The sequence below is a fragment of the Salvelinus fontinalis genome, chromosome 23 (genome assembly GCF_029448725.1).
Source record: "Salvelinus fontinalis isolate EN_2023a chromosome 23, ASM2944872v1, whole genome shotgun sequence".
Lineage (NCBI taxonomy): Eukaryota > Metazoa > Chordata > Actinopteri > Salmoniformes > Salmonidae > Salvelinus > Salvelinus fontinalis.
The window spans coordinates 6,131,245-6,145,754 of record NC_074687.1 but is presented as its reverse complement, the minus strand read 5'-3'; the positions used below and the strand labels follow the sequence as shown (position 1 = coordinate 6,145,754).

The window sequence follows — 14,510 nt, the reverse complement described above, 5'->3', positions numbered from 1 at the left end:
TGCAACTGCGTCTAGGGTATTGCGCAAGGTTAAATTGAGTTCCTCAGTTAGGTGGTTAACTGATTTTTGTCCTCTGGCGTCCTTGGGTAGGCAGAAGGAGTCTGGAAGGGCATCAAGGAATATTTGTGTTGTCTGAGAATTTATAGCACGACTTTTGATGCTCTTTGGTTGGGGTCTGAGCAGATTATTTGTTGCGATTGCAAACGTAATAAAATGGTGGTCCGATAGTGCAGGATTATGACGAAAAACATTAAGATCTACAACATTTATTCCATGGGACAAAACTAGGTCCAGAGTATGACTGTGGCAGTGAGTAGGTCCAGAGACATGTTGGACAAAACCCACTGAGTCGATGATGGCTCCGAAAGCCTTTTGGAGTGGGTCTGTAGACTTTTCCATATGAATATTAAAATCACCAAAAATTTGAATTTATCTGCTATGACTACAAGGTCCGATAGGAATTCAGGGAACTCAGTGAGGAACGCTGTATATGGCCTAGGAGGCCTGTAAACAGTCGCTGTAAAAAGTGATTGAGTAGGCTGCATAGATTTCATGACTAGAAGCTCAAAAGACGAAAATGTCATTTTTTTTTTGTAAATTGAAACTTGCTATCGTAAATGTTAGCAACACCTCCGCCTTTGCGGGACGCACGGGGGATATGGTCACTAGTGTAACCAGGAGGTGAGGCCTCATTTAACACAGTAAATTCATCAGGCTTAAGCCATGTTTCAGTCAGGCCAATCACATCAAGATTATGATCAGTGATTAGTTCATTGACTATAACTGCCTTTGAAGTGAGGGATCTAACATTAAGTAGCCCTATTTTGAGATGTGAGGTATCACAATCTCTTTCAATAATGGCAGGAATGGAGGAGGTCTTTATCCTAGTGAGATTGCTAAGGCGAACACCGCCATGTTTAGTTTTGCCCAACCTAGGTCGAGGCACAGACACGGTCTCAATGGGGATAGCTGAGCTGACTACACTGACTGTGCTTGTGGCAGACTCCACTAAGCTGGCAGGCTTAGCTGGCAGGGTGGCTAACAGCCTGCTGCCTGGCCTGCACCCTATTTCATTGTGGAGCTAGAGGAGTTAGAGCCCTGTCTATGTTGGTAGATGAGAGCACCCCTCCAGCTAGGATGGAGTCCGTCACTCCTCAGCAGGTCAGGCTTGGTCCTGTTTGTGGATGAGTCCCAGAAAGAGGGCCAATTATCTACAAATTCTATCTTTTGGGAGGGGCAGAAAACAGTTTTCAACCAGCGATTGAGTTGTGAGACTCTGCTGTAGAGCTCGTCACTCCCCCTAACTGGGAGGGGGCCAGAGACAATTACTCGATGCCGACACATCTTTCTAGCTGATTTACACGCTGAAGCTATGTTGCGCTTGGTGACCTCTGACTGTTTCATCCTAACATCGTTGGTGCCGACGTGGATAACAATATCCCTATACTCTCTACACTCGCCAGTTTTAGCTTTAGCCAGCACCATCTTCAGATTAGCCTTAACGTCGGTAGCCCTGCCCCCTGGTAAACAGTGTATGATCGCTGGGTGATTCGTTTTAAGTCTAATACTGCGGGTAATGGAGTCGCCAATGACTAGGGTCATTGGCCTTCGGCGTCTCAGACCCCTTAACTGGAGGAGTAGAGACAAGAGAAGACTCGGCCTCAGACTCCGACTCGCTACTTAATGGGGGAAACCGGTTGAAAGTTTCTGTCGGCTGAATGAGAAACACCAGTTGAGCATTCCTACAGCATTTCCCTCCAGAAGCCATGAGAAAGTTGTCCGGCTGCGGGGACTGTGCGGGGGGGTTTATACTAACGTTACTATCTGTACTTACTGGTGGCACAGACGCTGTTTCATCCTTTCCTACACTGAAATTACCCTTGCCTTACGATTGCGTCTGAAGCTGGGCTTGCAGCACAGCTATCCTCGCCATAAGGCGATCGTTCTACTGTATATTATGAGTACAGCGACTGCAATTAGAAGACATAATGTTAATGTTACTACTTAGCTTCGGCTGTTGAAAGTGCTGACGAACCATGTCCAGATAAAGCGCCCGGAGTGAAAAAGTTGAATGCTCTGCGGGCTTTTTCTTTGAGTGCATTCACTGCCATATTAAAGTTTCCCGATGCAGATATGGTCAGACAAAGGCAGATGTACATTTTTGTGTGTTCAATTATGGTGTTGTTCAGGGTGAATTTATATTTGTGCTTCTAACAACTTTTTTTGGGGGGGGGGGAATCATGATTTTTGGGTTTTGGAAATTTACAGCCAGGGCCCAATTATGGCAATATTGCTCTAGAATATTAATGTTCTGTTGAAGACCTTCTTTGGTTGGTGATAGAAGTACCAAGTTATCAGCATATAGCAGGTATTTCACCTCTGTGTCAAATAGTGTGAGTCCTGGGGCTGGAGAATGGTCCAACATGTCTGCTAATTCATTGATATAAATGTTGAAAAGATTTGGACTCAAACTGCAGCCTTGTCTCACACCTCAACGTTGTGAATATAATTCTGTTCTTTGGTTTTTAATTTTATTGCACACTTGTTTTCTGTGTACATACATTTTATTAAGTCATACACCTTACCACCAAGCCCACTTTGGAGAATTTTGTAGAATCTCCCTTCGTGCCAAATAGAATCAAATGCTTTTTTAAAGTCAATAAAGCAAGCAAAGATTTTGCCCTCTTTTTTTTTGGTGGACATGTTTGTTAATTAGTGTGTGTAAGGTGTGTATATATGGTCAGTAGTGCGATGGTTAGGGAGAAAGCCAATTTGACATTTACTTATTACATTTTTTTTCTTGAAGAAAGGTTTGAATTCTTGAATTCAAAATGCTACAGATAACCTTTCCCAAGTTACTGTTTACGCAAATTCCCCTGTAATTATTGGGGTCTGATTTGTCTCCACTTTTGTGGATAGGGGCGATGAGCCCCTGGTTCCAGACATCAGGGAAGCAGCCAGAAGTTAAAACTATGTTGAACAATTTAAGCACAGCATTTCGCAACTCAGGTGTGGTGTTTCTCAGCATTTCATTTCTGATGTTGTCTAGACCACAAGCCTTCTTTGATATAATAGATTTGAGCTTTTCATTTAGTTCCTGTTGGGTTGTTGGGTAATCTAATGGATTTTGGTTGTTTTTAATGACTGATTCAAGGATGTTCAATCTTTCTTTAGTTTCTAATTGGTTCTGTCTTTTTGAGGGGTGTTTTTGTATAGATGATCAAAATAAGTTTTCCAAATTCCTACATCTTGTATGGCTAATTCTTGTGGCTTTGTCATGCTTAAATCGTTCCACATGTCCCAGAACTGGTTTTGGTCAATTGCGTTTTCAATTTCATCAAGTGTTTGTTTATACTGTTTCAGAGTTCCAAAATATTCACAACGTCTCTCTCTCTCTGTGTCCATCCTATCGCCACTCTCGCTCTCTGTGTCCATCCTATCGCCTCTCTTGCTCTCGCTCTCTGCGTCCACCCTATCGCCCCTCTCTCTTCGCCTCATTACCATAGATGTCTCATCTCTCTTGTTCTGTTTGGCTCTCTCTTCTTTGTTCCCTCTCTTTCATCACTGTCATTCCAACCCTCTCACTGTGTGTGGGAGAGAGAGAGAGGTGTTTAATCCTGTGTCTGAGTGGAGAGGGAGTGAGCAGGACAGCCATTTTCTCTTAACTCTCAGCGGTGCTGTTCCTCTGCTGTGTGTACCCTCCCTCTTCAGAGCTGCTCTTTTCTTCTCCTTTCTTCCCTCGTCTGTTTGGGTTTCTCTTCTTTTTCCACTTTTCTTTTGGCATGTGGCATTGCACTCGCTCTCCCAATGCTGGCAGGCGAGAGGGATTGTCCTCCCTGGTGCATTTTGGGAAAACACAATTTTTCCTCTCCCTCTTTTCTCTTTTCCAACTTCTCGCTCTTTCTCACTTTACACACACACACACACACACACACACACACACACACACACACACACACACACACACACACACACACACACACACACACACACACACACACACACACACACACACACACACACACACACACACACACACACACACACACACACACACACACACACACACAATGCTTAAAGTGAGGCTTTAAGCTCATCAGCTTGACAAAGAGTGGGCACTGTGTCTTTGTATGTGTATGTCTGTATGTCCTTTTTTCGCTCTCCACTAACCTCCACTTTCTGGGTCTTCAGATGTCTGTGTGCTGCCTACGGCTCCTACTAGTAATGATGATGATGATGATGAAGAGGTCAGGAAGCTTAAGGTGTGTATTGAGCTGAAGGGGCTCTGCCTCCGCAAGCCCACCGCCTCCTCCCCCGAGAGACTAGAGGTCAAAGAGGAGAGGGCATGGTCATCACATCACAGCCCTTCCTCACTGCCCCGGACACTCCCCCTAACCCGTGCCCAAGCCCCGCCCCCGCGGGACAGGAAGTTCAAGGTTGACCCGGAAGTGAAACCTCTGCCACAGAAACCAGAGATCACGAAGAGCTGGGCCAGAGAGATGCTGGCTAACGGAGACGCTAAACGCGGTAGGCACACTGATGGTTGCAGTCTCTGTCTGATTGTGATTTTTCTGTTGCCTAGTCGCCAATGATGTAGGGCTTTTACTGCTGTGTGTACAGTATAGAGCAGTGTTGTGCTTTGTGGTAAGATGTCCCGTTTCTTTTTCTGTACCCTTCACATCTAAACATCTCCTCTGGTGGTGGTGAAACCACAGAAGTGAATCTATGCTCTTTTATGGTTTCGCCTTCAATATCGATGTGCTTTGTGATGTCACTTCCACTCTGTTAGGAGTGTGGTCATCCTACCAGGGTTCAGGGACATGAAGGGATGTAGGACACTTCCTTCTGGGTCCAAGGGGACTGTGGACATCTCTTTAGGTTGTTAGAGAGGCTGTCCCTTTGGTTCTCTCTCAGGGGTTAGATTCATATTCTTCTGGGGTCTGGATGCACAATCTCTCTCTCCGTGTTGAAGAGCTCTGGAGAACATATAGTATTATGAGTAGTGTGTCTAGCTTGAGGAGAGAGTGTTTGTGGGAGAGCATGTGCGCATGCCTATTCAAAATATGGGGGCTGGTGTAATGTGACTAACATGTGATGAATGACTGTTTCCCCTCGAGGCCAGTCAAATAGAGAGTGCAAGAGAAACAGAACACAGGACTGTTAAAGTAGGGCTTTCCCTGTGCTCACACCACAGCTGAGAAAAAGTGAGAGATGAATAGACTAAGAAAGAGAGAGGGATTAGAGAAGGAGAGTAAGAAAGGGTATTACCTGGGGTGTATTTATTACGCTGTGGAAAACATTTAGTCTGTTGCAAAATGTGTGTGTGTGTGTGTCTGTGTGCCTCCCAGACAGATGTTCATCCTCATTAATAAATCAGCACACATAGAGAGCTAGTAGATCTTTACCTCCTCACCCCTAACCTTCAGGGTCTCTGTCTCCTCACCCCTAACCTTCAGGGTCTCTGTCTCCTCACCCCTAACCTTCAGGGTCTCTGTCTCCTCACCCCTAACCTTCAGGGTCTCTGTCTCCTCACCCCTAACCTTCAGGGTCTCTGTCTCCTCACCCCTAACCTTCAGGGTCTCTGTCTCCTCACGCCTAACCTTCAGGGTCTCTGTCTCCTCACCCCTAACCGTCAGGGTCTCTGTCTCCTCACCCCTAACCTTCAGGGTCTCTGTCTCCTCACCCCTAACCTTCAGGGTCTCTGTCTCCTCACCCCTAACCTTCAGGGTCTCTGTCTCCTCACCCCTGACCTTCAGGGTCTCTGTCTCCTCACCCCTGACCTTCAGGGTCTCTGTCTCCTCACCCCTAACCTTCAGGGTCTCTGTCTCCTCACCCCTAACCTTCAGGGTCTCTGTCTCCTCACCCCTAACCGTCAGGGTCTCTGTCTCCTCACCCCTAACCTTCAGGGTCTCTGTCTCCTCACCCCTAACCTTCAGGGTCTCTGTCTCCTCACCCCTAACCGTCAGGGTCTCTGTCTCCTCACCCCTAACCTTCAGGGTCTCTGTCTCCTCACGCCTAACCTTCAGGGTCTCTGTCTCCTCACGCCTAACCTTCAGGGTCTCTGTCTCCTCACCCCTAACCGTCAGGGTCTCTGTCTCCTCACCCCTAACCTTCAGGGTCTCTGTCTCCTCACCCCTGACCTTCAGGGTCTCTGTCTCCTCACCCCTGACCTTCAGGGTCTCTATCTCCTCACCCCTAACCGTCAGGGTCTCTGTCTCCTCACCCCTAACCGTCAGGGTCTCTGTCTCCTCACCCCTAACCGTCAGGGTCTCTGTCTCCTCACCCCTAACCGTCAGGGTCTCTGTCTCCTCACCCCTGACTTTCAGGGTCTCTGTCTCCTCACCCCTGACCTTCAGGGTCTCTGTCTCCTCACCCCTAACCTTCAGGGTCTCTGTCTCCTCACCCCTAACCTTCAGGCCCTATCTTTCTGTCCTGTAGTTGGATTACTCCCTTTGACCCAGCAGAGGGACAGATCAGCCCCCCAGGGGCCCTTGATGGGACCAGGCTGTGACCGGGGATCCAAGGAGCCCAGGAGAGGGGTGGGGGTGAAGACTGTGGGTCAGTTCCCCCTCCCCGAGCCCCCCACCGGAGACACCACCTCGCTCAAGCCACGTCGTCATGGTGACATGGACAAACCCAAAGGCAAGCGGCCGTGCAAGACCAAACACACCAGCCAGAGGGAGAGAGAGAGGGAGCTGCTGAATGGAAATAGCAACCAGCACGGCAGCACTGATCTGGGAGCAGCTCTGGTGGACAAGGTGAGAGTGGCGGTGTCAGCGTTCAGATTCCAGATTTAACAGGCTGGAAGGGTGACAGAAAGTGGATTGCGGTGGCAAGAGGAGGGGGGAAGGGAAAGAGAAAGGGAGTACGGAGGGAGATGGAGAGAGGGAATAAGACCAAGCGAGAGATGAAATACCTTTACAATGTCTAGAGGGCTGCTGCTTCTCTGACCCTTTCCTGCCCTGGAAAACTCCCTGTGGTGTGTGTGTGTGTTTATTTCCAGCTTGAAGTGTGTGTTATTGCGTAAAACAATGCCAACACTGTGTGTGTGTACGAGCATTCTTTATATAACGAGAACCCTGGAGCATTTCAGCAGTAGACTTGGCGGTGAGCACTCAATTACACACACACACACACACACACACACACACACACACACACACACACACACACACACACACACACACACACACAGGAATGTGGCAGCCGCGGCAAAGCATCTGAAGCGTCTGATTTGCAAAGGAAAAAGAGGTTGTTTTCTGGTCTCACCTCGCCCGGATAGCGACAGCTGCTCTGTCTCCCATTGGGGGTAGACACACACACACACACACACACACACACACACACGTTGTGGGAGGGTACAGCTCTGTTTGTGAGTGAGCAGTTGTTTCTATGTGACGAGCTATTTCTTAATTGGTATGTGTGAGTTCTCTCTAACCCCTCCTCCTCTTGTCAGGTCAGTGAGCAGTGTGCTCGGAGGAAAAGACCCTCTTCTCCCCTCCATTACATCTGCTCTCCGGTCAAGCCCTGTTCCCCCGCAACGCGGCCCCTCCCCCTACCCCCCCAGGTGAATGGCAGTGGGACTGTCCCACCGGAGAAAGCAGGGGTAAGGAGGGCACCCCCTGCTGAGCCTCCTGTGGTGCGGCCCATCCCCCCTGAGGCACGGAGACTAATCGTCAACAAGAATGCTGGAGAGACGTTGTTACAGAGAGCGGCACGGCTCGGATACGAGGTAAGACAAACTCTCTCTTACTCTGTCTCCTCTCTCTCCCTCTCTCTTACTCTGTCTCCTCTCTCTCCCTCTCTCTCCTCTGACTCTCTCTCTCCCTCTCTCTCCTCTGACTCTCTCTCTCCCTCTCTCTCCTCTGACTCTCTCTCTCCCTCGGACTCGCTCTCTCTCCCTCGGACTCGCTCTCTCTCCCTCGGGCTCGCTCTCTCTCCCTCGGGCTCGCTCTCTCTCCCTCGGGCTCGCTCTCTCTCCCTCGGGCTCGCTCTCTCTCCCTCGGGCTCGCTCTCTCTCCCTCGGGCTCGCTCTCTCTCCCTCGGGCTCGCTCTCTCTCCCTCGGGCTCGCTCTCTCCCTCGGGCTCGCTCTCTCTCCCTCGGGCTCGCTCTCTCTCCCTCGGGCTCGCTCTCTCTCCCTCGGGCTCGCTCTCTCTCCCTCGGGCTCGCTCGTTCTCTCTCGCTCGGGCTCGCTCGTTCTCTCTCGCTCGGGCTCGCTCGTTCTCTCTCGCTCGGGCTCGCTCGTTCTCTCTCGCTCGGGCTCGCTCGTTCTCTCTCGCTCGGGCTCGCTCGTTCTCTCTCGCTCGGGCTCGCTCGTTCTCTCTCGCTCGGGCTCGCTCTCTCTCCCTCGGGCTCGCTCTCTCTCCCTCGGGCTCGCTCTCTCTCCCTCGGGCTCGCTCGTTCTCTCTCGCTCGGGCTCGCTCGTTCTCTCTCGCTCGGGCTCGCTCGTTCTCTCTCGCTCGGGCTCGCTCGTTCTCTCTCGCTCGGGCTCGCTCGTTCTCTCTCGCTCGGGCTCGCTCGTTCTCTCTCGCTCGGGCTCGCTCGTTCTCTCTCGCTCGGGCTCGCTCGTTCTCTCTCGCTCGGGCTCGCTCGTTCTCTCTCGCTCGGGCTCGCTCGTTCTCTCTCGCTCGGGCTCGCTCGTTCTCTCTCGCTCGGGCTCGCTCGTTCTCTCTCGCTCGGGCTCGCTCGTTCTCTCTCGCTCGGGCTCGCTCGTTCTCTCTCGCTCGGGCTCGCTCGTTCTCTCTCGCTCGGGCTCGCTCGTTCTCTCTCGCTCGGGCTCGCTCGTTCTCTCTCGCTCGGGCTCGCTCGTTCTCTCTCGCTCGGGCTCGCTCGTTCTCTCTCGCTCGGGCTCGCTCGTTCTCTCTCGCTCGGGCTCGCTCGTTCTCTCTCGCTCGGGCTCGCTCGTTCTCTCTCGCTCGGGCTCGCTCGTTCTCTCTCGCTCGGGCTCGCTCGTTCTCTCTCGCTCGGGCTCGCTCGTTCTCTCTCGCTCGGGCTCGCTCGTTCTCTCTCGCTCGGGCTCGCTCGTTCTCTCTCGCTCGGGCTCGCTCGTTCTCTCTCGCTCGGGCTCGCTCGTTCTCTCTCGCTCGGGCTCGCTCGTTCTCTCTCGTTCTCTCTCGCTCGTTCTCTCTCGCTCGGGCTCGCTCGTTCTCTCTCGCTCGGGCTCGCTCGTTCTCTCTCGCTCGGGCTCGCTCGTTCTCTCTCGCTCGGGCTCGCTCGTTCTCTCTCGCTCGGGCTCGCTCGTTCTCTCTCGCTCGGGCTCGCTCGTTCTCTCTCGCTCGGGCTCGCTCGTTCTCTCTCGCTCGGGCTCGCTCGTTCTCTCTCGCTCGGGCTCGCTCGTTCTCTCTCGCTCGGGCTCGCTCGTTCTCTCTCGCTCGGGCTCGCTCGTTCTCTCTCGCTCGGGCTCGCTCGTTCTCTCTCGCTCGGGCTCGCTCGTTCTCTCTCGCTCGGGCTCGCTCGTTCTCTCTCGCTCGGGCTCGCTCGTTCTCTCTCGCTCGGGCTCGCTCGTTCTCTCTCGCTCGGGCTCGCTCGTTCTCTCTCGCTCGGGCTCGCTCGCTCGCTCTCGCTCGGGCTCGCTCGCTCGCTCTCTCTCTCTCCCTCGGGCTCGCTCGCTCGCTCTCTCTCTCTCCCTCGGGCTCGCTCGCTCGCTCTCTCTCTCTCCCTCGGGCTCGCTCGCTCTCTCTCTCTCCCTCGGGCTCGCTCGCTCGCTCTCTCTCTCTCCCTCGGGCTCGCTCGCTCGCTCTCTCTCTCTCCCTCGGGCTCGCTCGCTCGCTCGCTCTCTCTCCCTCGGGCTCGCTCGCTCGCTCGCTCTCTCTCCCTCCCTCGGGCTCGCTCGCTCGCTCGCTCTCTCTCTCTCCCTCGGGCTCGCTCGCTCGCTCTCTCGCTCGGGCTCGCTCGCTCGCTCTCTCTCTCTCCCTCGGGCTCGCTCGCTCGCTCTCTCTCTCTCCCTCGGGCTCGCTCGCTCGCTCTCTCTCTCTCCCTCGGGCTCGCTCGCTCGCTCTCTCTCTCTCCCTCGGGCTCGCTCGCTCGCTCTCTCTCTCTCCCTCGGGCTCGCTCGCTCGCTCTCTCTCTCTCCCTCGGGCTCGCTCGCTCGCTCGCTCTCTCTCCCTCGGGCTCGCTCGCTCTCTCTCCCTCCCTCGGGCTCGCTCGCTCGCTCGCTCTCTCTCTCTCCCTCGGGCTCGCTCGCTCGCTCTCTCTCTCTCTCTCCCTCGGGCTCGCTCGCTCGCTCTCTCTCTCTCCAACTCCTGGTCGCGCAGTGCTCCCAAAATACAACTCCTGGTCGCGCAGTGCTCCCAAAATACAACTCCTGGTCGCGCAGTGCTCCCAAAATACAACTCCTGGTCGCGCAGTGCTCCCAAAATACAACTCCTGGTCGCGCAGTGCTCCCAAAATACAACTCCTGGTCGCGCAGTGCTCCCAAAATACAACTCCTGGTCGCGCAGTGCTCCCAAAATACAACGCGCACAGCGAAATTTTTTGTTCGCACTTTAGAACACTGCCTAGGCTACATCTTGGTTTACCCAGGTTATCAATAGAGATGTACCATTCAAATAAATTATTAACACTTTGTTGTTATTTTTGGGAAAAACAGTCAAATTGCTTATATAATTGATTAATTAGTGTATACATAACTGTAATGATATTGAACTCAAGATCTGTCTTGTTCAAGTGCCATTCTGGGACTTTGGCAAATATGCCTTTTGTTTGTGTGGTATTGAAAATTCTGGTATTATGACAACACTAACACGCGCGTACACACACCATGACACCCGGTGTTCTGCATATTTCATGTTGGTTTAGTTTGTCCTCCATGCCTCTGCATATGAAAGCCCACTCTCTCTTCCTCCCCCGCTTTTTTATCTCCCCCCCCCTCGCTTTCAGCATTTTAAATGGTAATGAGCAGAGACTGGGTGGATGTCTTCATCCCTCTCTCTGGCACATGGGCTCAGCCTCATGTTACACATGGCTTCTACCTACATGCTGCTCAGCTCTTCACCACTGACTTATAGCCAGAAGTGTATTGCTATTTCTGTGTGCGTGTGATGCATAGCTTTCCTCCTCTTTCTGTGTTTATCAGTGCTTAGATGTCTCTGCCGCTCCCGTCGACTCGATCCATGGATCACTCTCTGGCCCTGCCACGCGTACATACAGCGCTGTTGTGGTGTGTGGCGTGATGATTCTTGTATAGATGCTTGTAACATGTCTGAGTGCATTGATTGCAGTTGAGCGCAGGGAGCATTCTAGAGAGGGAGAGGAGGGAGGGAGGGAGGAGGAGCGTCTCATTTTACTGTGGAGGAGTGTGTGTGTGTGTGTGTCTGGTTGTGAGCCGGCGCTCTCATTTTACTGTGGAGGAGTGTGTGTGTGTCTGGCTGTGAGCCGGCGCTCTCATTTTACTGTGGAGGAGTGTGTGTGTGTCTGGTTGTGAGCCGGCGCTCTCATTTTACTGTGGAGGAGTGTGTGTCTGGCTGTGAGCCGGCGCTCTCGTGGTATGCTCCTCTGTCTCACAGCGATATTAAACAGGGAGGTTTAACATTACGCTTCCACCACACACACACGCGCGTGCGCACAGCAAGAGGCGTCTTGGACCTTAGGTAGACTCCGGAGTTCCTCTCCAGTTGGCAGAGCTAGGAGTTAGTTGACTTAGCTCTTCTATCCCGCTTTCTCTCTGTCCTTTTTCTGTCACCCTCCTCCTTTTCCCCTCTTCTGTTTTTCTCCTCATCTCCAGTCCTCCCCTTTGTCCTCTTCCTCATTTCCTCAGTCCTCTCCTCCTGCTCTCAGGGAGAAAGTGTGTAATAATCTCTTGAAGTAGACAGCCGTCCAGAATTAGCATAGAAATGGACGTTTGGAACCACAGCCTAGGTTTAGATGAGACACTTCTCTCTCAGTGGAGGGCAGTTAAGGACTTTGTGTGATTGTGTGTGCGTGCGCCAATTCTCTCTCTTAGAATGAACACCACCGTATAGACCCACTCCAGAGTTCCCACACAGCGCTAGTGAGGTTTATTTAAAGCATCATGTCAGCTCTATCAGGTTGGTTAGTAACCAGAGGGGATGAACACTAAATTGAAGCCAGCCCAACCCTTTCTGTGTTCCATCTCTCATTGTCATAACCATATAAATGGTTCTAAAGCCCACAATGGTTTGAACAGCTTTGTTCCACTCTGATCTATAGTGTCTTCAGAAAGTATTCACACCCCTAGGCTTCTTCCACATTCTGTTGTTACAGCGCGGCATGTTCTCACTGGCATACACAGGAAACCCCATAATGTCGAAGTGGAAATCAACGTTTTTACAAATTCATTTTAAATGAGAAGATGAAATGTCTTGAGTCAAGTTTTCAACCTTAGTTATGGCAAGCCTAAATAAGTTCAGGAGTAATCATTTTCTTAAGTCTCTTAAGTTGCATGGACTAATAATAGTGCAATAATAGTGTTCAACATTATTTTTGAATGACTACCTCATCTGTACCCCGCACATACAATTATCTGTAACGTCCCTCAGTCAAGCAGTGAATATCAAACACAGATTCAACCACAAAGACCAGGGATGTTTTCCAATGGCTTGCAAAGAAGGGCACCTATTGGTAGAAAAAAAAAGCTGACACTGAATATCCCTTTGATCATGGTGACGTTATTAACTACACTTTGGATGGTGTATCAGTACACCCAGTCACTACAAAGATACAGGCGTCCTTCCTATCTCAGTTTCCGGAGAGGAAGGAAACTGCTCAGGGATTTCACTGAGGGCATTGGTGACTTTAAAACAGTTAGAGTTTATTGGCTGTGATAAGAGGAACCTGAAGATGGATCAACAACATTGTAGTTACCCCACAATACTAATCTAATTGACAGAGTGAAAAGAAGTACAGAATACAAATATTCCAAAACATTGTTTGCAATAAGGTAGTAAAGTAAAACTGCAAAAAATGTGGTAAAGAATTTTACTTTGTCCTGAATAAAAGTGTAATGTTTGGGGCAAATCCAACACATCATTGAGTACAACTCTTCATATTTTCAAGCATGGTGGTGGCTGCATCATGTTATGGGTATGCTTGTCATTGGCAAGGACTAGGGATTTTTTTTAGGATAAAAAGAAACAGAGTGAAGCACAGGCAAAATCCTAGTGGAAAACCTGTGTCTGTTTTCCAACAGACACTGGGAGACGAATTCACCTTTCATCAGGATAATAACCTGAAACACAAGGCCAAATATATACCCTGGAGTTGCTTACCAAGACGACATTGAATGTTCCTGAGTGGCTTAGTTACAGTTTTGACAGAAATCGTCTTGAGATCTATAGTAAGACATGAAAATGGCTGTCTAGCAGTGATCAATAACCAAATTGACAGAGTTTGAAGAATAAAACAAAATAATGTGCAAATATTGTACAATCCAGGTGTGTGACGCTCTTAAACTTACCCTGGAAGACTGACTGCTGTAATTGCACCCAAAGGGGATTCGAACACGTATTGACTCGGGTGTGTGAATACTTATGTAAATGAGATATTTCCTAATTTCATTTTCAATACATTTGCTAAAATGTATAAAAACATGTTTTCACTTGTCATTATAGGGTATTGTGTGTTAATCAATTTTGAATTCAGGCTGTAACACAAGAAACAGTGCCTTCAGAAGAATCCACATTATCTATGTCTTGTGATTCCATGCAGACTGAGGCATGCAAGCAGACCGGCAGACCGACACGCAAGCAGGCAGGCAGACCGACACGCAAGCAGGCAGGCAGACCGACGCACGCAGGCAGACCGACGCACGCAGGCAGACCGACGCACGCAGGCAGACCGACGCACGCAGGCAGACCGACGCACGCAGGCAGACCGACGCACGCAGGCAGACCGACGCACGCAGGCAGACCGACGCACGCAGGCAGACCGACGCACGCAGGCAGACCGACGCACGCACGCAGGCAGACCGACGCACGCACGCAGGCAGACCGACGCACGCACGCAGGCAGACCGACGCACGCACGCAGGCAGACCGACGCACGCACGCAGGCAGACCGACGCACGCACGCAGGCAGACCGACGCACGCACGCAGGCAGACCGACGCACGCACGCAGGCAGACCGACGCACGCACGCAGGCAGACCGACGCACGCACGCAGGCAGACCGACGCACGCACGCAGGCAGACCGACGCACGCACGCAGGCAGACCGACGCACGCACGCAGGCAGACCGACGCACGCACGCAGGCAGACCGACGCACGCACGCAGGCAGACCGACGCACGCACGCAGGCAGACCGACGCACGCACGCAGGCAGACCGACGCACGCACGCAGGCAGACCGACGCACGCACGCAGGCAGACCGACGCACGCACGCAGGCAGACCGACGCACGCACGCAGGCAGACCGACGCACGCACGCAGGCAGACCGACGCACGCACGCAGGCAGACCGACGCACGCACGCAGGCAGACCGACGCACGCACGCAGGCAGACCGACGCACGCACGCAGGCAGACCGACGCACGCACGCAGGCAGACCGACGCACGCAC

The 14,510-nt window shown here is 51.7% G+C and overlaps 1 protein-coding gene across 1 annotated transcript in view; it reads left to right on the top strand.

Annotated features, from left to right (window-relative positions):
- The window catches only part of LOC129820769 (BCL-6 corepressor-like), a gene marked incomplete in the record, with an annotated part of 93,162 nt that overhangs the window by 58,937 nt on the left and 19,715 nt on the right, over positions 1 to 14,510 (top strand). Inside the window, 3 exon segments of the mRNA XM_055877721.1 lie at positions 4,186 to 4,527; positions 6,439 to 6,758; positions 7,457 to 7,732. Of these exon segments, the coding sequence (XP_055733696.1) occupies positions 4,186 to 4,527; positions 6,439 to 6,758; positions 7,457 to 7,732 (938 nt within the window).